Below are 25553 nucleotides of genomic sequence, written 5' to 3'. Positions count from 1 at the left end.
ATAAAATCCTATATTTTCAGAAAAAATCAGGGAAAAAAGAATTATCGCATTTCACGAGACGGAGCCACCGCCGTCTCCTGTTCTTCATCGGGAGGCCAAATCTGGAGTCCGTTTGGGGCTCCGGAGAGGGGGGTCTTCGATCTTCATCATCACCAACCCTTCTTCACTGCCAATTCCATGATGCTCCCCACCGGGAGTGAGTAATTCCTTCATAGGCTTGCTGGTCGATGAGGAGCTGGATGAGATTCATCATGTAATCGAGTTAGTTTTGTTAGGGCTTGATCCCTAGTATCCATTATGTTCTAAGATTGATGTTGCTATGACTTTGCCATGCTTAATGCTTGTCACTTTGGGCACGGGTGCCATGATTTCGGATTTGAACCGTTTATGTTGTCACCATTATATCCATGTTCTAGATCCGACCTTGCAAGTTATAGTCACGTACTACATGTTATGATCAGGCAACCCTGGAGTGACAATAGTCGGGACCACTCCCGGTGATGGCCGTAGTTTGAGGAGTTCATGTATTCACCATGTGCTAATGCTTTGTTCCGGTTCTCTATTAAAGGAGGCCTTAATATCCCTTAGTTTTCAATAGGACCCCGCTGCCACGGGAGGGTAGGACAAAAGATGTCATGCAAGTTCTATCCATAAGCACGTATGACTATTTACGAAATACATGCCTACATTATATTTATGAACCAGAGCTAGTGCCGTATCGCCCTAGGTTATGATTGTCTCATGATGAATATCATCCAACGAATCATCGATCCAATGCCTATGATGTTCCTACATATTGTTTCTGCTAAGTTACTACTGCTATTGTTACTATTGCAACTACTACAAAAACATTGCTATCACTGTTACCGTTACTATTGCTGCTACCACTATTATCAAAACTATCATATTACCGTGGTACTGATCGCTTTGCTGCAGATAATTAATCTCCAGGTGTGGTTGAATTGACAAGTCAGCTGCTAATACTTGCAAATATTCATTGGCTCCCCTTGTGTCGAATCTATAAATTTGGGTTGAATACTCTACCCTCAAAAACTGTTGCGATCCCATATACTTGTGAGTTATCACCGCTGCCGGCAATGATGAAGCCACAGTCTGGCTGTGTCTTGACTGAATCGCAGAGGTCTCTGCCCATTCCTTGCGGGGCATCAGGCTCTCGATGAGCACTGGTGACGGCGGCTCTTTGGGTGGGTCGTCGATCATGCCGCTGAGCAGTTCTGGATCATTTGCACAGTGAATGGCAAAAAACTCATTACACTTCCTCTGCAATATGTCAATTGTGCGCCCAAGGACTGTCACGCCGATATCGCTGTCGATGGGCCATGGTGCATGTACCTGCTGATGAAGCTCTTTCTCCCCGACCTGCTCTAGCTTGTTCTCCTCGTCGAAGATGTAACGCGGGTAGCGGTCGACGTCAAAGCTTTGGTCATTGCCTGGCATGCTTGGAATAGCTAATGGTAGATGGATGAGGACTAGATCTGCGTAGAGTGTCGCGACGGTGCATTGCCACCTAGGTTATATGCAGCAAGCCATTAGCTGGTGGTGGGAAACCAATGAGGGAAGAGGCGTGGATTTTACAATTCACCCATGTGGAGCGCGGGAAGCATTCACTGGAGCACGGGAACACTAAGTGGATCACACACACAACCCGAATACCGTATGCAATGCCACGTGTTATCTATCACACACGTGTTAACATAAGGAAACGTATGTATAACTTACTAATCATCGCAAACGAGTACTCGCAGACGCATCATGTGCGATACTCCTAGCCATCGCAAGCAACTAGTTTGCATTTTCCAAAGTTTTTTATACAAACAGAATCACACACGAACTAACTATAGTAACCGTCTGTGTTATAGTTTATCATCGCAAACAATTCATCCAAGTGGGTTGTTTGCCGTGTATCACACACATCTTGTGTACACGAATCATTTGTGTTTTTTTGGCTCATCGCAAACAGTTCATCTATGTGAACTGTATGCCGCATACCACACACATCTTGTTAAGTTGTACCATTTCTGTTATGTTCCCTAATCGATAACAGTTCGTCCGAGTGAACCGTATGCCATATATCATACACACCTTGATCTGACTGACCGTTTCTATTGCATTCCCTAATAGCAAACAGTTCATCAGAGTGAATTGTACGTATATTGCACACATATTGATATGGCTGCCCATTTCTGTTGTTCTATCTAATCGCAAATAGTTCGTATGGATCAACCATATGCACCGCATCGTACACGTAACTAAAATCTGAACTGTGTTTGATGTCTCCGCCATCGCAAACGTTTTGCATATTTTTTGACGGTTTTTTACATCCCCGTTTGCGACTAATGCACTGCACATAGTTTCGTCAAAGGGTCTCTGATCGTAGTGTCACGTTAGCAACATCCTGCAGTACTATAATGTACTTTGCTAGGACTTTGTGTTTCTCCAAGTCCCACTGATATGTCTCCAACGTATCTATAATTTTTGATTGTTCCATGTTATTATATTATATGTTTTGGATGTTTAATAGGCATTTATATGCTATTTTATATTATTTTTGGGACTAACCTATTAACCAAGAGCCCAGTGCCAGTTTCTGTTTTTTTTGCCTAGTTTAGAGTTTCGCAGAAAAGGAATACCAAACGGAGTCTAAACAGAATGAAACTTTCGCGATGATCTTTCTTGGACCGAAAGAAAACCAGAAGACTTGGAGATGAAGTCGGAGATGCAACAAGGCGGCCATGAGGCAGGAGGGCGCGCCCAGGGGGGTAGGGCGCGCCCCCCTACCTTGTGGCCCCCTCATAGCTCCCCTGGCCTAGTTCCTTCGCCTATATATACTCTTATACCCTAAAAACATCTAGGGGAGCCACGAAACCACTTTTCCACCACCGCAACCTTCTATACCCGTGAGATCCCATCTAGGGGCCTTTTCCGGCGTCCTGCCGGAGGGGGATTCGATCACGGAGGGCTTCTACATTAACACCATTACCTCTCCGATGAAGCATGAGTAGTTTACCACAGACCTTCGGGTCCATAGTTAGTAGCTAGATGGCTTCTTCTCTCTCTTTGATTCTCACTACCATATTCTCCTTGATGTTCTTGGAGATCTATTTGATGTAATATTCTTTTGGGGTGTGTTTGCCGAGATCCGATGAATTGTGGATTTATGATCAGATTATCTATGAATATTATTTTGTTCTTCTCTGAATTCTTATATGCATGATTTGATATCTTTGCAAGTCTCTTCGAATTATCGGTTTAGTTTGGCCTACTAGATTGATCTTTCTTGCAGTAGGAGAAGTGCTTAGCTTTGGGTTCAATCTTGCAGTGTCCTTTCCTAGTGACAATAGGGGCAACAAGGCACGTATTGTATTGTTGCCATCGAGGATAAAAAGATGGGGTTTTCATCATATTGCTTGAGTTAATTCCTCTACATCATGTCATCTTACTTAATGCGTTACTCCGTTCTTTATGAACTTAATACTCTAGATGCATGCTGGATAGCGGTCGATGTGTGGAGTAATAGTAGTAGATGCAGAATCATTTCGGCCTACTTGACACGGACGTGATGCCTATGTTCATGATCATTGCCTTAGATATCGTCATAACTTTGCGCTTTTATCAATTGCCCGGTAGTAATTTGTTCACCCACCATAATATTTGGTATCTTGAGAGAAGCCACTAGTGAAACCTATGGCCCACGGGCCTCTTTTCCATCATACAAGTTCTCTTTTACATTTTACTAGTTTCCGATCTACTATTTTGCAATCTTTTACTTTTCGATCTATAAACCAAAATACGAAAAATATTTACTTTACCGTTTATATATCTCTATCAGATCTCACTTTGCAAGTGACCGTGAAGGGACTGACAACCCCTTTATCGCGTTGGGTGCAAGTTGTTAATTGTTTGTGCAGGTATTCAGTGACTTGTGCATTGTCTCCTACTAGATTGATACCTTGGTTCTCAAACTGAGGGAAATACTTACGCTACTTTGCTGCATCACCCTTTCCTCTTCAAGGGAAAAACCAACGCAAGCTCAAGAGGTAGCACCCGCCGCTTGACATTCCGTGGTATCTTCTCGTAGGCCTTTTCTAAGTCAATGAACACCATATGCGGGTCCTTCTTTTGCTCCATACTAGAACAATGTCCATGTGTTGCAACAAGATATAAATATTCTATTATGTTAGCTTGTGATTTACCTGTCAATAATAATGCGATTGTGTAAATAAATGTTCATCAAATTCTGACTATGAATTACCTTAAATTTTGATTAGAAGTTTGGTAAGTAAATTAAAGTGGAATTAAGGTTCCGAAGGTAAGTAAATTAAGGTGATTGATTATCATATACATGGAAGGTTGGACGAAGGGATGGTGGAAAGAAAGGTGAAATGGGAACCTTACGTTCTTTTTAAGTTTTTTTAGGGGAACGTTCCTTTTAAGTAGTAGAGATATCTATCCATGAGTTGTCGTACCAAGAAAATGGTGCCCACGCAGCCGTGAGAAAAAAATCATCATTTTCAAAAAAAGTTCATTGATTTTGAAAAAAGTTCATTTTTTTAAAGTACACAAATTTAATAAAGTTCATCGAATTTGGAAAAGTTCATATAATTTGAAAAACAATTCTCAAATATTTAAAAAGCTCATCAATTTTGGAAAAAGGCCATCGATATTGAAAAAAATGTGTATTTGAAAAAGGAAAGAAAAGGAAAGCAAAGAATATTTTTTGTTCAAAAAAGAAATAGAAATAAAAAATAAAAACGGTCCAGAAAAAACAAAATGAAACAAATAAAAAGAAATAGGAAAATAGAAACAAAAAGGAAAACGATGAAAGAAAATAAACAGAAAAAGAGAAAAAAATCCGGTCCAGAAAAAATCCACAATGAACAAAAAGAAAAAAAAACTAGTTGGAGAAAATATAAAAGGAAAATACATTATCACAACGTGTGGTCTGTCTAGTTGGTTAGTGCGAGTTGCAATGATGGTGAAGGTCACGAGTCTGAATCTCTCCCACGCAACATTTTTATATTTTAAACCAGAAAAAAGTGGAAGTCGAATCTACCACTGATCCCGAGGGCAAGTATGAAAAAGAGAGTCAAGCAAGGTTGGATTCGTATGTTCCATTTGAGTAAGCCTCTGATGCCCTGCGCACATAGCTTCTTGCATGCCCGATGGCAGAACGGATCTCCCAACCTGGAGTATATTCCCGGCCCCATAGCTTAGCTTAAGATCTTCGTATTTCAAGTCCACCCGGCATGAGACCTGACCTTGGGAATAAGCCCCGCCCTGTCCTCTAAGATATGAGATCCACCCACGCCCAAACCTGGAAAAGCGGCAGGCTCTAGTCGAACTCCATACGGCCATACCAGAAGAGAAGAGAACCCTTTCCCTTGGAAGAAAGAGAAAAGGGGCCAGGCTATGCACTTCAAGAGAACCAACCCAAGAAGCACTCAATAAACTATTATATATAGTCCTGGCCAAGAGAAGGCCACCAGATCAAGCTAGCAGGAATGGGTACTATAGCACCAAGAAAGATCGATGGAAAGGGATATGAAACTATTTTAGATGCATGCTCTAGCTCTAAAGCAAGCTTATACGCACTCATAAAGGTGCCGTCTACACAAGGTACATCTTGCGCTTATGGGCCGCTATAACTATCCAAGAAGACACTCGAAAAAGGAAGGATAAACAAACCTACCCGATGGACTGCCGAGCTACAAGTCCTACGACACAGGAGCGGGATTCTCTAAAAAGCCAAGGTCTTAGGTGGCCAAGAGGGCCCATTTGGAGACTTGGGATCTCAGCAGGAAATGTGAAGGTTGTTTAAAGCCGGCCGATAGGCGAAAGAGAATCCAAAAGTTTTGTTCTGATCTGAGTAGGCTCAACATAGGGAATACCCTAACCCTGGGAACTGGGGCATATAAATCCGCTTATGGCATTCACCCAAGCATACAGAGACAGATGGAATGAAAGAAAGAAAAAGTAGCTCCGCAGCTCGCCCAGAAGAAGAAAGACCCGCTGCTAACAATTTGGAAATCCCTGGTGGGCTGGGCCTGAAAGACAAGTGTGTGTGGATTTCCACATCCTCGTCTTTACTTTAAGACACAACTCTTCTCTTTCTCGGTCAAATGACTTGCGATAGTCTACCTTGAGTAGGACCATAGGGATCTTATGTTTGTGGCGAAAGATAAGTGGTTCTGTCACAACCAAGAACGTTTCTATGAGTGAGCGACCCTTGATAAACGCCGATTGATACGTGTCAATGCCAATAAGTGGATGAGTGTTGTTAAAGACAATGTTTGTTCCTCTTCCCTTGGGGGGGGGGGGCTTACTTAGACTGTTGGGTATAGTAATATAGGCATGAGGCAGGCCCTACCCAATGAGCGACCTCGTAGCAAGCATACAACCAAAGGAGACCCTAGCTACAAGAAGGCCCTATTACAAAGGTGGGAAACCAGGTAATACAACACGGTATCAGTGTGGTCAAGCCGGTAATCGAATCGAATAGATTCGGGATCTTACCCTTGTCGAGTCCGGTCGCCCAGGGCACTTTATCCAAGGAATGCAGGCAAGACACTACTCCGCTTTCGCAACAGAACTGCTTGACTAGTTGAAACCGACTTATGCAGATGTGATATTACTAGTCTGGATTTGAGATGACATACTTGAGTCGAGTATACAAGGGTGGTAAGGCAAATAAACACAAAGGAATTGATCGATTCTCTTGGTTGATGTGCTTTCTTCCAAACCCTTGACTGGAAGATAGTCAATACTGCCTTGCTATTTGTAGAATTCCTCCCCAGGGTCGGAGAATATATTACTTTCTTTACCGACATGCAGGTGGAATAAGACCAGCATTATGAACTACTCATCACTGAATGTTACGTACTGCCATTCCTTCATCCATGAGAACCAAGTTTTGATCAATGATATATTCAAAAAGTAAGAGCTACTCTATTAATCTACATACATTGTCTCCGGCCACCATGTTTTCTCCAAAGGGTGAAGGCGGATTCTCTGTGCGCCAATTTTCCAAAAGGCCTATGAACGGCGGCTGAAGTGCTAAATAGGAAATCTCACTCTCACCGCCGCGCTGCCCGAGCACCAGGAGCAACTAACAAAAGAGTACTCCTTCGCAAGCCCCTGCAAGAGTCATCTCGGGTGGGCTAAAAGCACGCCACTCTCAGCCGCCGTCACGTGTCGCACTCTGGGCGCTCTCTTCAATTTTTGTTTCTTTTTATTTTTCCACACACGTTTTTGGCTTTTTGGTTTTCCTTAGGTTTTAGAACAAAAAATGATTTTTTTCGCATATAAACTTGTTTTTTTCTTTTCACGAGAGGCACAGATTTACTTCTCATGGAGGCATGGATTTGCTTTCGCGAGAGGCACAGTTGTGCCTCTCGGATTTGCTTCCGTGAGAGGCACAACTAAACGCGTTTTTCCTTCCACGAGAGGCACATTTGTGCTTCTCGAAAAAACATGTTTTTCCTTCCGTGAGAGGCACGGATTTGCTTCCGCGGAACAAAAAAGCGCGTATTTTTTTCCTTCTACGGTGCCTCTCGAAAACAAAAAAATGTGTTTTCCTTTTTTCCCCGCGAGAGACATAGATTTACGCTTCCGCGAGAGGCATAGTCGTGCCTCTTTCTGAAAGAAAAAAATATATGCTCCCGGCTTGACTTTTTTGTCTGTTTTTTTTCCTGAAAACCTATCAACATGGAATCTACTTTTGAAGATCTCGGTGCGAGGAATTGAAGGTGAAAAAGGTTCAAGATTTGAAGGGACGGTTTAAGTGAGAAAGCGTTTTGAATAAAGGGATCTATAAAAAAGGAAAAAACTCTTAGATTGTAACAAGTAGCGCACATACACTAGGCCATTTATCGCAACCTTGAAAGGTGGGAGTGACCTTTGTAGAGCATCTCTAGCAGACCCCATATAACGCCGACCCGCAAAAGGCGTTTACAGTTCGTGAGAAAACATCTTTGCGGGCCGGTGCGGGCAACCACAGAGTCAGACCCCGCAAACGGACCCGTATAAAAGGATATTCGCCGAAGATTTACAAGTCGGCTAGCCGGGATCTGCTCGGGCACCGCCGCGTCGACCCGCAAACTGAAAACCCTCAATAAGTGAATTTGAGAGCGATTCCGACAAATGAGTTCAAATTCAAACGACAAAACATAGTTCGCGTGCTAATAAAAGCATAGTTTTGTTGGACAAACACAAAAGGATTTGCAAAAGCGACGACCACGTCTTGATCATCTTGTCGCTCTTCACTCCGCACCACCTCCATCGAGGTCATCGCTGCCCTCGAATCCATCGCCTGCACTTGTTCCAACTCCGGTGTCGAAATCACCGGCGGGCGCACTGAACGCGTTGACGATATTGGTTCCAAATCCCGATGAGAAAACATCGCCTGCACTGTAACACGCACCGACCGACGCAAGCATCCTCCTCTTCAAGATGTCCCTCCTTGCCATGTCATCCCACTCTTTGGTGATGTCGTCCATGTCATTGCGGTTCATTGTCATGATCCTATTCTCTTCGGCAAGAAGCTTGGACATGACTTTGTTCTCAGCGGCACCTGCCCTTCTCACCTCAATGGCCGCCTTGGGCAACCCCTCATCCTTGAGCAATTGGCACTTCTCTTGCTTCTCTCGTGCCCTTCTCTCGACCAACTCTTCCTTTGTCTCCAAAGTCTTCGCTAACATCAACTCATTTGATTGGACCATGGCATTGGTGTCCAACAAGTTCACGAACTCAGATGTGGCATTGTTCGAACCACTGCTACATTGAGCGGCAACAAGTCAAGAACAACCACAATGCCGAAAAACCGAAGCAAGAACGAGAGATCGAAGATGCAAACCTTCCGGCCATTTCACCGAACACCTCGCTTGCGGTGGAAGCAGCGTTGTTGAACAGCATTGTCGGGGAACATCTCGCCGGGGGCGAGGGGAGTGGACGAAGGCGCCGACCTTTTCGTAGCAATCTTCTTTCGATTCACGCCCGAAACCTTGCTCACCTTCTCCGCCGGCGGCCGGGCAGATCGCGCAGCGGCATGCGGCGCCCAACGCGCGTGCCTCTCCGGCGGGGCCAGCCGGATTGCCGCTCTGCACGACAATGTTGCCCTGTCGCTTACGTGCAGGCGCGTTGGGGCCTTGGGCGACGGCGGGGGCGACATGGCCGGCGACGAGATCCGCCGGAGGGGATTGCGCCTGCGCGACCTCCACGGGGACGGGGGATTGCTGGGAGGCTTCCATGACGGCGAGGTATGGCGGGGAAGATGAACCAGAGCTCGCGGTGGCGGGACAACGACAACCGAGGAGGGGGGAAACGGAAACGGCCGCGCGGAAATTTCCCTCGCGCCCAATCTCACTGCGGATAGGGGGCGAGTTTGGGTCGGCCTCCCACCCCGTGAATCTAAAGGTTGAGGGCGAATTTTTGCCGCGCCCCGCAAAATTTTTTACAGGTCGGACGCGTTTGCGGGGTCTGCTCAGGCAGATTTTTTGCGCCGACCCGTATATTGACGATTATTTTGCGGGTCGGGGCCTCTTACGGGGTCTGCTAGAGATGTTCTAAGTTTTTTTTTGAACCGGGCTTTACCCCTTTCCATTACTAGAGAACGGAAATACAAACCAGTTCAAAGTGTCAAGAGGAGGGAAAGAGGGTAGAGCGAGTTCAAGCACTACTAGGAAACCCACCACCTCCGTTCGCCATCGAAACGGATGCCATGGGGCGAAAACCTGGTAGCACCAACATCTAAAAGTCTATTACAAGCCAACATCAGGCGCGGCTAAAGACAGCACAAAACAAAGCATCAGGCTAAAGAACAAGACACGGGCAGGAATGTCATGGGTCGGACCCGTTACCAGGCCTCATTCCAGCGTTTGGTAGTCCAACCGGAACAAAACCCATTCGTCCCCAATAAGCGAATATTTGGCTAAGATGCGGAATGCGCTGAGATCTTCAAATCCACGGAATCACACGGAACTAGCCCTCTCCTCTCCCGCAACCCTACCGCTGCTCCTCTCCTGTGCGCCGCGTTGTTGGTCTGCCTCTCGATCATAAGCCCCTTTCCCACTGTTTGCCACTGTTTGGGGCAAGACACAAAATGGGGTTATGATAGAAGTCAACCAACCAGGGGGTTATCATCAAATCTCCCCCCACTCAGGTGCGCCGCCGGCCCTCTTCCTCCCTCCCTTTCTGCTGCGCCGCGGGCTCTCTCCCTAGCTTCAGCTCACGCCGCGGGGCCTCTCCCTCGCTCCAAATCCTGCGCAGCCGGCCCTCTCCCTCGCTGCACATCTTGCGCCGCCGGACCTCTCCCTCGATCTATCTCCTGCGCCGCCGCTTTCCTTTCTTGCTGCCTCTCCTGCGCTGCCGGCGTGTACGTGGACGGCTTATTCATCTCACCCTCTCTCGATCTGCAGGATACAAGGGGAAGAAGGCAGGGTCTAGGTGCTACTCCGGCGCGGCGGCAGATCGAAGCAAACCCTCCTCTCCTCAAGGTACAAACCCCTCTTCCTCTCCCCATGTATATGCTCTTGTCCAGTACATTTTTTGCTGAAATTGCTGCTGTCCAGTACAAAGTTTTGCTGAAATTGCTGCTGCCCAGTACATATTTTTGTTCACATTGATGCTGTCAAGTACATCTTTTCAATATATGGTGATGTGTAATATTTTTGATAGCTTGCATCAATTGTAGATGGTCAAGAAGATGAACAAAAGAAAAAGGATGGTTAGGGGAGCCGCTGTTTTTGTCCACACCAGCCCACACCAGCTGACCAGCATAGCGCAACACGCAGTAGCCCAGCATCCAGGAACTCACGGCACAGACAACAAACACTGTTTTCTCTAGCGGCCGGCGCCCGCCACCGGATCGTCACACAGGGCACAGCAGCCAGCCGCCCCCCGCTCCCGCTGGCCAGCGGCACAAATCGGCCGCCGCCCATGGACGACTAGCCCACCGGCAGCCAGCAGCGTGACGACGGCGAGTCGGCCGACCCACATAAGCTGCACAGCTAATTTTCTTTGATTCATTCCAAATTTCTTTCATTTAGGTTATTGTCTATTCGTATGTGGACTGTGGTGGCATAAATAAACCACTGAAAATCTTATTGTTTACATTTTATGCAAAGCCATTGTTTACAGTTTATACAAAGGCATTATTCTGTACATTTTGACAAAAAAAAAACAATCCAGTTTGGCAGTATCAATAATTCACTCAATTCCTCTGTGGTTTGATATCTCCAAGCTTTTGTAATGGCTAACTAAAATAGTCTAATGGGGAAACTGTATTGCGGTATTGCTTCTTTTGTTTATATCTACTCACTTGATCTTGTAACAAATGGGAACAAAGGGTACTTACTAATGACAATGATTCAGAATTTGAAAATTTTCGTGTTCTTCTTTAGCTTGGCCCGCCCACAATTTCTTTGTAGCTCGCCACAGCGCCTAAATCAACGCTACTCCAGCTTTCTGATCTAATACTAATCCAGCAGTTCGTGTTTCCGCTAAGACTAGAGTAGTGAAGATGTGGCAGCGGCCGCAAGCTGTCCTGTGTCGCGTCTCGCTGGCGAACCTGTCTCCAGCGGCATGGACTGGTGGTGGGGCGAGCTACCATGGCTCCTCGTCAGAGGGGGGGAAGGGAAAGGCGGCGCCTTTGCAGGTCAGACTCTATCTTCTTACAGCTTTACGTGGGCTACACTTTTCCTCAAGCTTGTCCGACGAATCAACGACGAGCCGAGGCACTGAATACCCGTTGTTCCAGCCACGTGGGATGGTGGATAGGTTCCGGCTACTTGCCAGGGGTGGCGACGGTGGCAATGGCTGCATCAGCCAAAGGCGCTCCAGGTCTGACCGCCAAGGCAGGCCCGATGGTGAGCCTTTCCAAATTTAATCCAATCTTTTTTATGCACTGTTCATTGCTGTGATATGTATGCAAGCCATCCAAGTCCTTGTAGACTGATAAAGCTCCGAATTCAGAGTCTGAATATTGATGCAACTATGGTTGTGGTGTTATCGGTTCTGTTTGTTTGCATCATTGACCATCCAATTGTATGTTACTATGGTGCAACGGATCATCTGATTTGGTTGTGTTTCATTGAGCTCCGGATGCTGTGAAAAATCATTGTAGATTTATACTGTGCCATCTACACTATGTCAAAATGTTTCTAATAGCCCAAGTTATTTTCTGCTACTTAGTCTAGTTTTCATGCGCCCAGAATTTCTTATTCACAATAAAATATTGCAGGTGGCGATGGAGGGACAGGTGGTAATGTCATTCTTGAGTGCTCAAGATCTGTCTGGGATTTCAGTAACTTGCAACATCACACGGTATGCTTTTGGTATCATCTTATTTTGTGTTTCGGTATGACATATATAGATGTCATGCGCTCTTTGTTTTGCTAGATGCATTATCCCTCTTCGTAAAAGAACTAATCTCTTGGTGTAAATTCTTAGCCTGTGTATATTATCGAGTTAGAAGCTCACCCTTACTAATGTTGGACTTAAGACTAAGAGCGACTTATTCACACTCGTAACTTAATATCACATTGAGCCTTCGCAAATGAAGAAGATTCTGCAGAATTTATGCTTTTCCGAGTCATGGTTTTACACTTATTTACTTTGTGTTTCCAGAAAGCAGTCCGAGGAGGCAATGGACTTTCTAAGAAACAGATAGGGACGAGAGGTCCTGACAAGGTTACCAGAAATATATGTATATACATGTGCATTTCGCATTTACTAAGTTACTTTTCGAAATATATAACCTTCTCTTTGTGTGTCTGACAGGTTGCACAAGTACCAGTTGGCACAGTGATTCATCTAGTCCGAGGGGAGCGACCGTCTTTCACTGTAAATAAACCAACCAGATCTCTAGATCCCTGGGATATCCCAGATGCTGTGGATGACTCTGCAGACAGTTCCAATCAGAAGAACAAGGATGGCATTAATGGAAATGCAGCTGAAAGAGAAAGTAGCAATCAGCGGGAGAAGCAAACATACTCTAGTACATGCTCCAAGACTGGGTTTTCAAACGCTGAAGATGGTGATGCAAGTAGCATTCAACATCAGGTCGAGTTTGATGACGACGATGAAGAATTTTGGGAGGATGAAGACGAGACGGAGGAAGAGGCTCTAGATGCAGATGAGGAGAGGGAAGAAGATGACATACAGTATTCTGTTGCTGAAATGACAAGACCTGGGCAACGGTTGATCGTAGCACAAGGAGGGGAGGGTGGGCTAGGGAATGCTTCTATCGGCAGAGACGTCCGTCTATCCAAAGGAAATAGACAAGAGGAGGTAGCCCATTTAAGTACTGGACAGGCAGGAACAGAGTCTTTTCTTGTCTTAGAACTGAAGAGCATTGCTGATGTTGGCCTTGTTGGTTTGCCTAATGCCGGGAAGAGCACACTTCTGAGTGCTCTCTCTAGGGCTCGCCCACAGATCGCTGACTATGCGTTCACCACACTGAGGCCCAATATTGGTAGCCTGACCTACGACGACTACTTGTCAGTGAAAGTTGCTGACATACCTGGTCTTATCAAAGGTGCCCATGAGAACCGTGGCCTGGGCCATGCCTTCTTGAGGCACATTGAGCGCACCAAAGTTCTGTCCTATGTACTTGACCTGGCAGCAACACTCAACGGTAGGAAGGGTATCCCACCATGGGAGCAGCTACGCGATCTGGTCGTGGAGCTAGAGCTTTACCAAGAAGGCATGACAAAGCGCCCATCGTTGATTGTCGCAAACAAAATAGATGAAGAGGGAGCTGAAGCGATGTATGAAGAACTGAAGAGGAGAGTGCAAGGTGTTCCGATATTTCCAGTGTGTGCCATCTTGCAAGAGGGAATACCTGATCTGAGAGTTGGCCTGAGAGACCTTATGGATGCCTCGGATCCGCAAGGTGTCGGTTTGAGCAAAATTATTGTAGACTAAAAGGCTTTGCCTCTCGTTGGAGAAGAATTGTTCTCTGATTCTTTCCCCTTGAGCACTGTCTGCTTGCAGATGCACTGTATATCCGTGTTGCAAAAATTGCTCTAATTTTCTGTGTTGCAGAATAGATCATCCATTGTTTTAGAAAATTCAGTGTAATAATAACGAAGGGTAACCAGTATGTATGCTTTGGTCTTTCATAGGAACAGCAATGCGTACTACCAAAAAGGTTCATTCAAGTGCTATTTAGAGTCCTAAATATGACAGTTAACATTTTTTCTGGAAATAAATATAATTTGATTTGCATTTAGGACAGTGTACTGGTGGGTTTTGCATGTGACCTATCACCAAGAACTTGACTGAAACCTCTAGGCGTACTTTGCTTTATTTCTCAAAAGTCATGGTCTCATGGAGGTGCACTGACGTCCATTTGGTCCAGATGCCATGTTTTTTCATTGTTGGTGACTGGTGGCTGAAACATGCGCCAAAGTTAAGCAACTCTGCTGATGTCTACTTGCATTTCAAGAATTTAGGCCTTCGTTTGTCAACTTTTTCCAGTACAGAGAAGAATTAGGATACTGAAAAATATTATTCAAATAAGCCTGTCTAGCTCAGTTGGTAGACTACAAGGCTCTTAACCTTGTGGTCGTGGGTTCGAGCCCCACGGTGGGCGTGTCCATTCTTTTTTTAATCACTTTCCCTTTCTTCCTGTGCTTAGGGAACGGCTCTATTTTGCACTGCTCTTAAAATTGATGAAATTACTTTACTTAATTCTTCACTCCAAATGTACTTTACTTAATTCTTCACTCCAAATGTACTCCCTCTGTAAACAACACCAGAGCTCGCAGTTAAATGGAGTTTTTTTTTCTGAACATTTAAGCTGCAGTTTTTTGGATCCACCAGGCCATTACTTTTCCTGTCAACTCTCAACTGTCCATCTAATCCCTCCGTTCCCAAATAATTGTCTTTCTAGCCATCTCAAATGGACTACAACATACGGATATATGTAGACATGTTTTAGAGTGTGGATTCACTCATTTTGCTTCGTATGTAGTCACTTGTTGAAATCTCTAGAAAGACAATTATCTAAGAATGGAGGGAGTACATACATATAGCAGCGATTTTGTGAGGTTAATTGTTACTATATGGGCCATCTGGGGAGCACGAAGAAAGGCAATTCATGAGGACATATTTAAATCACCTAGTGCTACAGATGGTTTCATTAATAGCTACCTGGCAGATCTTCAGGTTGTGAAAGGCATAGCAAAGAGACCAGCAACGGTGGTGCAAGCAAGACCAACACAATGGCAAGCACCAAGTGAGGGGTGTGCAAAGGTGAATGTAGATGCAGCGGTGTTTGGTCGGGCAAGATTCGGAGCAGTGGCTGCGGTGTGCAGAAGCTCTGACGGTACGTTCCAGGGAGCGTCTACGATGTTTTACAAGCACATTATTGATCCCCAGACACTCGAGGCCCTGGCCATCAGGGAGGCTTTAGCTTTGTCAGATGATTTATATCAGAGGAGAATACATGTTGCATCTGATTGCAAGGTGGTGGTCGATGATCTAAAGAAGGAAAACTCATCGGGTTATGGTGCCATCATACAGGAGATAGTCAGCCGATCAAATGATTTTGAGATATGTAAATTTAGTTATGAGTTTAGGAGCTCGAATTTCGAAGCTCACAACTTAGCGAAGCATGCTTTATCCCTCGGGGTTGGCCGCCATGTTTGGTTAGGCCACCCTGCAGAACTTTCTTTCGTCCCTGTAAACATTGTGACGTCTTAATAAAAGCTTCGCGAGGTTGTCTAAAAAAAAATCTACATACATATATTGGTATTTATATACTGTATATGTTACCAGTTCAAGGGATCCAGTTCATGATTTCAAAAAAAAAAAGTCCATGCTATGTACTCCTCCCTCCGTTCCTAAATATTTGTCTTTCTAAATATTTCAAATGGACTACAACATACGGATGTATGTAGACATATTTTAGAATATAGATTTATTCATTTTGCTTTGTATGTAGTCACTTGTTGAAATCTCTAAAAAGACAAATATTTGGGAACGGAGGGAGTATATGTCTTTGGAGACATTTCAAATGGACTACAACATATGAATGTATGTAGACATATTTTAGAGTGTAGATTAACTCATTTTGCTCCGTATGTAGTCATTTGTTGGAATCTCTAGAAAGACTTTATATTTGAGAACGGAGGGAGTATATTGGTATATTGTTGACAAGATCATGCCCCAACTCACTTGGGTATTAAGTCCGAACAAAATGAACCTACTCCTGGAAGCGTTGTCATTTCTGGAAAAGCACGGCACAGCTGCGAAACCGATCCTCTAAACTTGCTCAATTTGAATGACCATGTTAAACAGGAAGCGTTTCAAAGTGACAAGTAACAGCAAGCATCTTTCGGCTTGAAATTTAGGCATGAAAGCTATCTTTCTGATACAAGTGCGAAGCATTTCAAACTGATAAGTGACAGCAACCAACTTCAACTTGAAATCTAGGCACGAAAGTTATCTTTTGGATACGGGCGCAAGCATTTCAAACTCACAAGTCACATCAACAATTTTAAGAAACTAGGCATTGGTAGCGCCTCCCTTCCCCTCCCCGTCGCCCCCTGCGTGGGTGGCCGGGAGGCCCTCAGATCCCGTCGGCCGGCCCTCCCCCTCTCTTCCTCCTCCTCCCTCACCACCGCCCTAGGGCGCGGCCAGGCGAAGCCTGCCGTTGCCGGCGGCGGCGGGGACTCGGGCCCTCTCGCTCGGCTGGGGCTGGCGCGGGTCGGCGCCCCCGGGCCGGAGCGTGGTGGCGGCGCCTCGGCGACTTTGCTCCCCCGCGGCAAACGGTCTCGCGATCTGGTGCGTCGCGGTCGCCAGGGACGGCGGCGGCGTGGCCGGATTGGTTCACGGCGGAGCGGCCGGATCTCTGCCCAAGCGTGGGCCTTGATCGCTGGATTACCGTCGGCACGGTGACGGGTGCGACTCGTTGGCAGCTGGGCGGATCCGCCGGGATTCTACCCTTGTCTGGTCCTTGACAGCGCGGGCAACTCCCGGGGAAACCCTAGATCTCCTTGGGATCGAGCGATGGTGGCGCTTTTGTGTCGTAGTCCCTATTTAGGGCATCGGTTTGGAGTTTACTCCGATTGAAGGGACCAGCGACGTCGGCGGCGCACGTCTGGTGGAGCAACTGCCGATGAAAATCGCGCCGACTACGATCATGGCGGACGATGGCGGCGTCTTAGGTGTCGTTCCCTTGTCGAGGCATCGTCGTTGCAGTCTGCTTCATCAGGCTTGGGATGCTCCAGGAGAAACCATAGATCTGGGTCTTCCGGATCGGATGATGATGGCGTTTTATCGCTTTCCCTCCTGGGGCATCGTTTTAGAGCAAGTGATGGCTGGGGGATGGTGGAGCGGTGCTTCATCTCAAATTGATGGAGGCGGTTATCGGCGGCATGGCGCTGTGGAGGCTCGGCGTCCGATGCGCGGGATGGACTCGCGTAGGAGGAGGTAGCTGTCTGGCGTCATGGTGACGTCGATGGCCCAGTGGCCAGACAAGGTAGATGCCTCATATGATCTGAAGACGGACCTGTGGAAGATGGCGGCGACGACACACGAGTGCGTCTGACCGGATTGTGCCCCAGACCCGGTATGTGGCTCGGTTGGGGCTTCCGACTTTTGATGTTAGGATTAGATGAGTGGTCTGAGTGGCCCAGCTAGCACCCCTTCATCATATGGACAGGAGTAGCGGCATATGTTGCCAAGATGGTGGATTTAGGCATATTGTTGTAATACTTTGTAAGGTCCTCGAGAATAATCAATAAAGTGACCGTATGCATCTCCCAGATACAGAGGCCGGGGGTCATTCTCCTTTAAAAAGAAAGTTGAATCCAATAGAAATTTACTACAAAATATGCCGATTTCTTTTTCATTGAAGACTTGTGATCTGATGCCTGATGTTTCCACATTTGTAGCCATAGTTTAGAAACTTGCCCAAGATTGTTTTTCTTTGAGATTGGAAGTAATTATTGTAACAAATAGTTTCAACTAGCTTCATAATCCATGCGCAGCCAAGACGTCATTAAAAAAAAAGTCTTCAAACTGTGATATGGATATTTATTCTGAAACTATGATTCATAGGAGAAAATAGGCCTTGTTGAGTTTCTGTTGATGAGATATTCTCTGCCGTGGAGTTTGTCCAGTACTCAATTCTCTTCTGTTTTTGACGTGCATGACTAGTTAGTACCTAAGGATGCGACATAATCTTTGTTAATGTTTTGTGATAAAGTTTTCTATGCCCCGCATCAAAATAAGATATCTCCTTCTAGATTGCTGACGTATTGGATGTGATGTTTTGTTGCGGTCTCGGTTGAAAGAACTAGAACAAACAAGTTGTGATCTCATCATCAATGTTTGAAAAAAAATAGTTCTCATATACTAGTAGTCTTCATAATGATCATTGCTGGCAATGCATACCATTGTGATTCATATGGGCTCTTCCTGAAACAGAAGAGTGTGACTTGCAATTGGAGTGGAGAAAACAATTGTTTCCAGTACAAGTATACCCCATGCTTACAAAATACTAATTCGTTATGTACCCGCTCAATTCTAGAGGGAACTACTCCCTCTGTAAACAAATATAAGAGCATTTAGATCACTAAAACAGTAATCTAAACACTCTTATATTAGTTTACGGAGGGAGTAGTAAAATAAGAAGAAAGTTACCCAAAAAACAAAAAAACAAAGAAAGAACTTATGTTCACCATACTTTCTTTAAAAGAAATAGAAATGTTACACTTTTATTCCCTACAACTTGTAGATAGATATTGAATGAATGGTCTCTTTGTTTAATATCTAAAAGCTACTTGATGTACCACAAAAGAAATTTTGAGAAGCAACGAAGAAGGCCCATTTCTTGCCGTCTTGCAGTTGAGAAAGTCATATATAGAAAATCATTGATTTTTCTTTTCTTTTCGAGAAGATACAAAATGATAGGAGTATTGAATAGTGTGAAATCGAAAGAAGGGGGAGGGAAGGGAAGTCAACTACGCATTATTCCTTTTGACACAAACCATCCACGTCTTCATCAAGGAACAGTATACTGCGAATTTAACCCAGAGATAGAGATTTGAAGGTAGAGGAGGTCCATATGTTGGATTTGTTGGCGTGCTGAACTATTATTAGTGGGATTGGATATTTTTCAGAAAGATCAGCTCAGATTGTCTTTGTGCTTAACTTAACCAGCTACCGCAGTAAGCTAGTAACCTAAACACTTTTTATCACTACAAGAAATTCAATAGTACTCCCTCTGTAAAGAATTATAGGAGAGTAACATGTAACCGCCCCTAAGGATAATCAAAATTACCAACTGGAGAGCTTTCTGTCTCTGTCTTTAAGGCAATCGATTTCGAGAAATTGGACTAATTCCGGGAGGCCGGCGTACGTGTAGCATCGTGCCACGCAACGGCAGCTTATTAGCTAGACTAGAGTGGCCTCCTCTTGTACGCTACCAAAGCTTGTGTACACCATTCGGCTATAAATAGTGGCGCCGGTGGGAGGCTATCCATTCAGTTCAATTGTGCTCATCATCATCCTCGACACCAAAGCTCATCTTCTTCTCCTTGAAATCTTTTTGGGTTCATCAGATTTGGAGGATGTCTTGCAACTGTGGATCCGGTTGCAGCTGCGGCTCAGACTGCAAGTGCGGGTATGGATGTTTTTTTCCAATTATTTTTTGACGTTAATGGATGCTTCTCCTTGCAAAATAGTAGGAGTACTCTCGTGCTATTTATGTACCTCATCCGGATCCGGTGATCCCTTTAGCTGATCAAGCATCAATTCCTATTGTGGTGATGAACGATTGATTTGATTCGCCGACCGGTTGCCTTCGCCCGTTGCAGGAAGGTGTACCCTGATCTGACGGAGCAGGGCAGTGCCGCCGCCCAGGTCGCCGCCGTGGTCGTCCTCGGCGTGGCGCCTGAGAACAAGGCAGGTCAGTTCGAGGTGGCCGCCGGCCAGTCCGGCGAGGGCTGCAGCTGCGGCGACAACTGCAAGTGCAACCCCTGCAACTGTTAAGCTGCATGCACTCGTACCGTCGTACGTACGTGTGATGGTGTGAGAGTATACGTGAATAACGAGCGTCTGATCTGATGGAGTCGAGCAAGGGTGCGTGTGCATGTGCGTGTGGTTTACTTCGCTCGCTCTCCGCCTATGCTCTGCCCTTGGTGTCCTTGTGTGTATGTGTGTGCATGTGTCCCTGTAATTGCTTCATCTATCTCCACTATGGATGGAGTGATGAATATGTAAGAATGAATGATTTACCTAATTAACCACTCCTAAATCGCTACTTCGGTTAACTGATTTTCTTGGCGGCGCATCTTCAGCTATTTATCCTCTAACATGAAGGATACAGCGAAGGAACAAATTGCCCCAAAAAATTGTTGATTCCACCTATACAATGAAGATTTCGATCGAGAATTGCAACCGTCAGAACGTTCAATGTTTCTTAAGCGGAAAATAACAAAAAAGAAAAGAAAAAAGGTTGTACACATGTGAGCAACTATGTTGCTGTGTTGTTTCTGGGCAGCGCTATGTGCCGGTCGATTCGGCGCAGGCTCTACATCGGTCCCCGTCAAAGACATTCGATCAAGATGGCTGTAACCGTTGGATCTGCCCCCTTTGCCGTTCCCTTCGTCTCACACAAAAAAAGACACATTTGCTAGTTCGATTGAGGTACCAATTAAGTGATGGCACCGTTTCAAAATATAATTTTAAAGCTAAACTTTTCCATCTCGTGCAAATACGTGCATGTAGAATTATTGGAATATTTTAATATTTTTTGGAGAAACATGAATTTTGGTCAGTTTTACAAAATCGTGCTATAGGTAAACCAAATGGGGCATTTCTAAGCAAGTGGTTTTCCAACTTTTGAGAATTAAAATGGTGCTATAGGTAGACCAAAATGGAGCATTTCTAAGTAAATGGTTTTCCAATTTCCGAGAAATAGTCTGAGATTTTTATGACAAGCTTATGTACCGATGTTAAGACACCGTGAAAAGTTCCACAAATTTTGACGACTTTTATTTTATTTTAATTTTTTCTTCTTAAAAGTTGAAGAAAATGCTAAACTACATTTGTTACACAACGAAAGGTGATTTTAATTCACACTAGGCAAATGCCCGTGCGTTGCAACGGGGAACACTCATATATATGTATAAGTGTATTTTTATGTAATGCTATCAATATGTCAACTCAATCAAAATCTTCACTCAGTTTCTCCTCTCCTTTTATTACGGCATTGCACATGCACAATGCATGTATTTGTTTAAATAAGTGAGCACATGCACAATGCATGTATTTTTTTTAAATAAATGAGCGCTACAACATGCATATTGCAAAAAATACTAAAAGTTCACACGGCCGGAGAAACCTCTTGCAAAATGCTTACCTGCCATTTTTTTCAAGTCTGACATGTACTCTAGTAAATCCTCACTGAAAGCTTTCTCCACTGTTACCTTGATGTCTTCTGATAAAATATAAGTGAGGAAATAATAAAATTACATTAAAAATAATGACCTCAAATTAAGAAACATCTCTCTTGGATTCAGTCATTTACCCTAGCTAGAAGGGAGTAAAGAAGAAGGGCTGAGAGAGAGAGAGAGAGAGAGAGGCGTAAGCGGAACCTGCGGAACTGAGCAGAAGAAGCACAGAAGGAGAGCAAGGAAGACGAGCTGACAGGGTTCTCTTTCCTGTCTCTTCCATGGCCGAACCTATTTGATATGTTTGGAATCCATTTTCATGCACTGGATTGGCCTAACACTGGGAGGTATGCTTATAAAATTAAACTTGTTTAGAGACTGTAAATTTAAGCAGAATATAATTGCTTGTATGTAGATAGTACTCTCTTGGAGCCCAGAAACTTCAGATACGTAAATATCATATGCACAGATCACTTTTCAGATTGACACCAATAGTATAGATGAAAAAAAAAATACATTGCACGGAGGACCATGTTGCAGGTGCGCGCAGAGCTGCAGGTGCTGTGGCGGCAGGTGCTGTTGGAGGCGTCGTTCCTACGCTTCTGAAGCATAATCCTAGCATGATCTTCAAACATAATCTTCAAATAAAAGGAATGAATGAATGATCTAACTCAAAAAAAAAAAAAATGGCTACGATAAAACTATTCGTTTCTTTCTACTGGTTATTTTTTACGCTGAACATGGGCACAGAGACAAAACTAAAGTATGCTAATTTGGAGCAGTGCCATCAGCCGTGGATAAGGATCAGTGATGGCGGCTGATTGCATCACCAAGGACTTGCCAAACAAAAACCTGATTTAGCAATACCACAATCACCTCTTGTGCATAAAAACCGAATTATAAGGATCATAATTCTCTGTCCTAAGATTGTGAGAATCAGCAAAGACAATTATGGTCAGTGACAATACCGTTATTTTCTTGGGATCGAATGGAGGAGCGCCTCACATTGATACAGAGACAGAGAAGGATTAGTACTGTTCTTGTCGTGCTCCCATGATCAAACGACCGTCGTCCCATCATCTACAGGCCACCGACGCCCTCTCCCCATACGCCACCACCCATGCTCGTTGTCGGCCGCCGCCCATGCTTATCCTCGAGCCGGTGCAAGGTGCGCTCTTGGCCCAGCGGGGCCATCAGGCGCCAAGACACGCTGAACCGCCGCCGCGACGGTGAGGCAGAGGAAATAGCGCCGCTCCTCCATCACCCTCCGCTTCCCCTTCCAGCCAGTCGCCAGTGCCGCCCTTGCGCACCGCCCCAACGTGGCCTCGCGGTTCTCCGGATCGAGGCCCGAACCACCACTGACACCATGACTTTCAGATGATAGAGGAGAGGAGATGGCATGCGGGCGTTCAGAAGATAGAGGAGAGGAGATGGCATGCGGGCGTTAGATTCGGAATTGATAGGAGAGGGGGGCGGCGCGCTCGATGGGCGAGGAGGACCGGGACGTGGGGCTCCCGACGAATAGAAAGCAAGCCTGATCTGGATCGAGCGGGCTGCACGGGGTAGACCAATATTCGTCAAAAAAATCGGTGGAAGTTTAGGACGAAAAGAAAACCAGAAACGGGAGGGAGGGGGGTGGACGAAGCGGGGAACGTAAAAAGGGAAACGGAACACTACGTTTCTTTTAAGTAGTAGAGATTTATTATTATATATCTTAAACCATGGTATAGAAAAATTTTGAAGTGAAAAAATGCTCAAATGATCACTAAAATTGGGTTTATGGAATTTGCATTTGTTACGGGAGAAAGTCCATTTGGTGAACAATCATTATTTCTTTATTTGTATTCTTCTTAGATTTTTATCATAATCTATTGTACCAATATTGGGACTCCTGATTAACTTTCAGTATTTTCTGACAACATTCGGATGTTTTGTCATCCCCTCTTATATAGTAGAAGAAAATGCCAAATTATGATTATTATTACATAACAAAAGGTGATTTTAATTCACATTTGTTCACCAAGCCCTCTGTCACGGTGTTGTGATTATGATTATGACAACATAACGAGAAGTGATTCTAATTATCATTATGATTATAATCATAATCACAATTTGCTAAATTATGAGCATGGTTACTACTTGACAGCCCTCGGCCACGACTGGGGCGGCCAAACATGCCGGAGGAGGAGGTGTAGGGGTGGCAGGAGCGGGGCTACGAGCCACCAAACGAGAAGGAGGTGTTGTAGGCTTCGCGTGGTGGCTTTCTTCTTCTTCTTCATCGCCGCCTTGATGAGCGCGGACAGACCTTCATCGCCTCTGTCGGTTTCCTCATCTACTTGCTGCCGGCCGAAGCAGCATAGACGATGACCGAGCATCATCCCGGCTGCTGGGGCCTTACTGCCGACCTTTGATGACTGGCGCGCAACACGGAGCAAGTTTTTTGTCGCCAAACTTTTCCTTGGCCCTGCCGACGCTGGGGGTGGGGGCTCAATTCCGGTGACAGCAGTGGCCGGCGGGGTAGCGGAATTGCCTTCCGGTTCCATTCAGGCCTAAATCGAGGGCTGCAGTGGCGGCGACGGCGAGGTTGGGCAGCTGTGGTGGGAAGAGGTGGCACCTCGAGAAGGAGTGGGGAGCGGTCGAAATTATCCCGAGAAGTGACGCCGATCGAGTTAAAATGAGAGGCTTGGGTTGCCTTTTGGGGGATAACTCATTAAAATTTTGCTCATCGAAATGTTTAAGAGTTTGGCTAGGTGCGGTTAGCTGCTCATTTTGCTCCTCTAAAGAATTTTAAAGACCCTTATTTACATATTTTCCCCAATGCCTTTAAAATGATCATCTTCGAAATGTAGCAAGTGCCCAATTGTTGCCCTCTGCTAGTGCAATCTCTAAATGTACGAAGGAAGCAGTAACAGAGGGCAAAGGAATGTTGCCCTCTGCTCATTTCTCTGCAGAATGAATTTGTCTTAATACTACCAAGAAGACCAGGCTATTTGCAAGTTGATCTTTAAAAAGAAAGAGTTGTATGCTAGATTCCAGGATATGCTAACCTTTGTGCGTCGAGTTTCAGTATATGCCACTAAAATGTAGTCATGCAGACATGGCAGTGCCATATACTACTTTTTTGAATGTCGGCAGGAGAGCTGCCAAATCCGTTATTGACAAAGGGGCATATACTTAAATCCAATTTAAGGGGAGTGGATAATTGCAGTGAATGAGCCGGGTAGTCACCTCGCAAAAAAAAAGAAGAGCCGGGTAGTCTTCTGTGATCTCTGCACCAGAGGAGAAGAAAGCGGGGTACCAGGAGTGGTGAATCCTGGAAGGGACAGCTTTGACAGAGCACACGCTAATGAAAATAGCAATACGACGTTTTAATCTACACGAGCTGGTTATTCACTTTTTTTTTACTCTTAGAATGCGCCAATATCAGACTCAGCTTTAGGATTTTGGGCTACTGAAGCATCTTGTTGATTTACCGCGGCTTCAGCCAAGCTCGTGATATAATTGTTTGTTTTCATAATAAAAATTTGTTGTGCTATCGGTTACAATTTTGTCAAGCCAACTTCAGTAATGTACAACATCAATAAAAATAACTAGCAGCAAGGTAAGCTATAAAGAAATAATAAAGAGTGTTAAAGGAAGCAAGCTCAACTGCTCAAGCTTCCTTTGGTAACACGATGAGCACATATATGCTGTAACTCACAGACAAAACAAGAATAAATAGACGAATACCATGATCCACAATCATAAAAACAGTAGTAGTGACTACAAGTAGGGAAAGTGAAGTATTTGTAGGATATCCTTTCTCCCGACAAGAAAACCAATAAAAACATGAAGGTGAAGTACACGAGGAAACTGGTAGTGGAACAGTAGTCTGCAATTGAGCGGCTTACTTACTCATTTCGAGGCCAGCAAGGTCAATGTCACCTGAGAGTATGCCGCCACTGCATCCCTTGAGTTCTAGGACATTGTCGCAGCGAAGTCAAAAACTCGCTGGTGATTTCCCGGAACGAAATATGCTTTACATGCGCGAGAAACTCTATGCCAGGTGGGACCTCCACCATGCCTTCAAGGTTGACTAGTGTTAATATTTCGAGGCTCACAACGACACCTTCCTTCATCTCTCTTTTTTTA

The 25553-nt window shown here is 45.0% G+C and overlaps 2 protein-coding genes, 1 long non-coding RNA gene and 1 other non-coding gene across 9 annotated transcripts; 3 read left to right on the top strand and 1 right to left on the bottom strand.

Annotated features, from left to right (window-relative positions):
• The first annotated feature begins 10025 nt into the window (after positions 1 to 10025).
• On the top strand, positions 10026 to 14177 carry LOC119328331 (probable GTP-binding protein OBGM, mitochondrial). 6 transcript variants are annotated; one of them, XM_037601330.1, is made up of 7 exons: positions 10026 to 10177; positions 10434 to 10511; positions 11505 to 11671; positions 11774 to 11882; positions 12257 to 12339; positions 12643 to 12705; positions 12796 to 14177. In XM_037601330.1, the coding sequence occupies exons 1-7, from the start codon at positions 10126 to 10128 to the stop codon at positions 13939 to 13941; spliced, it is 1698 nt and encodes a 565-aa protein (XP_037457227.1). In that variant the 5' UTR covers positions 10026 to 10125; the 3' UTR covers positions 13942 to 14177. The 6 variants fall into 6 exon arrangements, with proteins under 6 accessions (XP_037457227.1, XP_037457239.1, XP_037457260.1 ...); XM_037601342.1 differs by having other exon boundaries at positions 10114 to 10177; positions 10709 to 11671; XM_037601363.1 differs by having other exon boundaries at positions 10162 to 10177; positions 11522 to 11671.
• A 361-nt stretch (positions 14178 to 14538) lies between these two features.
• On the top strand, positions 14539 to 14611 carry TRNAK-CUU. The gene has a single exon. It is a non-coding gene; the product is annotated as a tRNA-Lys (tRNA).
• A 4879-nt stretch (positions 14612 to 19490) lies between these two features.
• On the top strand, positions 19491 to 20290 carry LOC119328312 (metallothionein-like protein 1). The gene is made up of 2 exons (XM_037601319.1): positions 19491 to 19651; positions 19845 to 20290. Exons 1-2 carry the CDS (start codon positions 19599 to 19601, stop codon positions 20017 to 20019), a joined length of 228 nt encoding a protein of 75 aa, XP_037457216.1. The 5' UTR covers positions 19491 to 19598; the 3' UTR covers positions 20020 to 20290.
• A 1573-nt stretch (positions 20291 to 21863) lies between these two features.
• On the bottom strand, positions 21864 to 22934 carry LOC119328324. The gene is made up of 2 exons (XR_005158924.1): positions 22391 to 22934; positions 21864 to 22060 (listed from the first exon to the last, which is right to left on the bottom strand). It is a non-coding gene; the product is annotated as an uncharacterized LOC119328324 (long non-coding RNA).
• Positions 22935 to 25553: the final 2619 nt, after the last annotated feature.

Source organism: Triticum dicoccoides, chromosome 1B, assembly GCF_002162155.2.
Source record: "Triticum dicoccoides isolate Atlit2015 ecotype Zavitan chromosome 1B, WEW_v2.0, whole genome shotgun sequence".
Taxonomy (NCBI): domain Eukaryota; kingdom Viridiplantae; phylum Streptophyta; class Magnoliopsida; order Poales; family Poaceae; genus Triticum; species Triticum dicoccoides.
The sequence above is the reverse complement of the archived record's forward strand: the minus strand, read 5'-3'. Positions and strand labels throughout refer to the sequence as shown.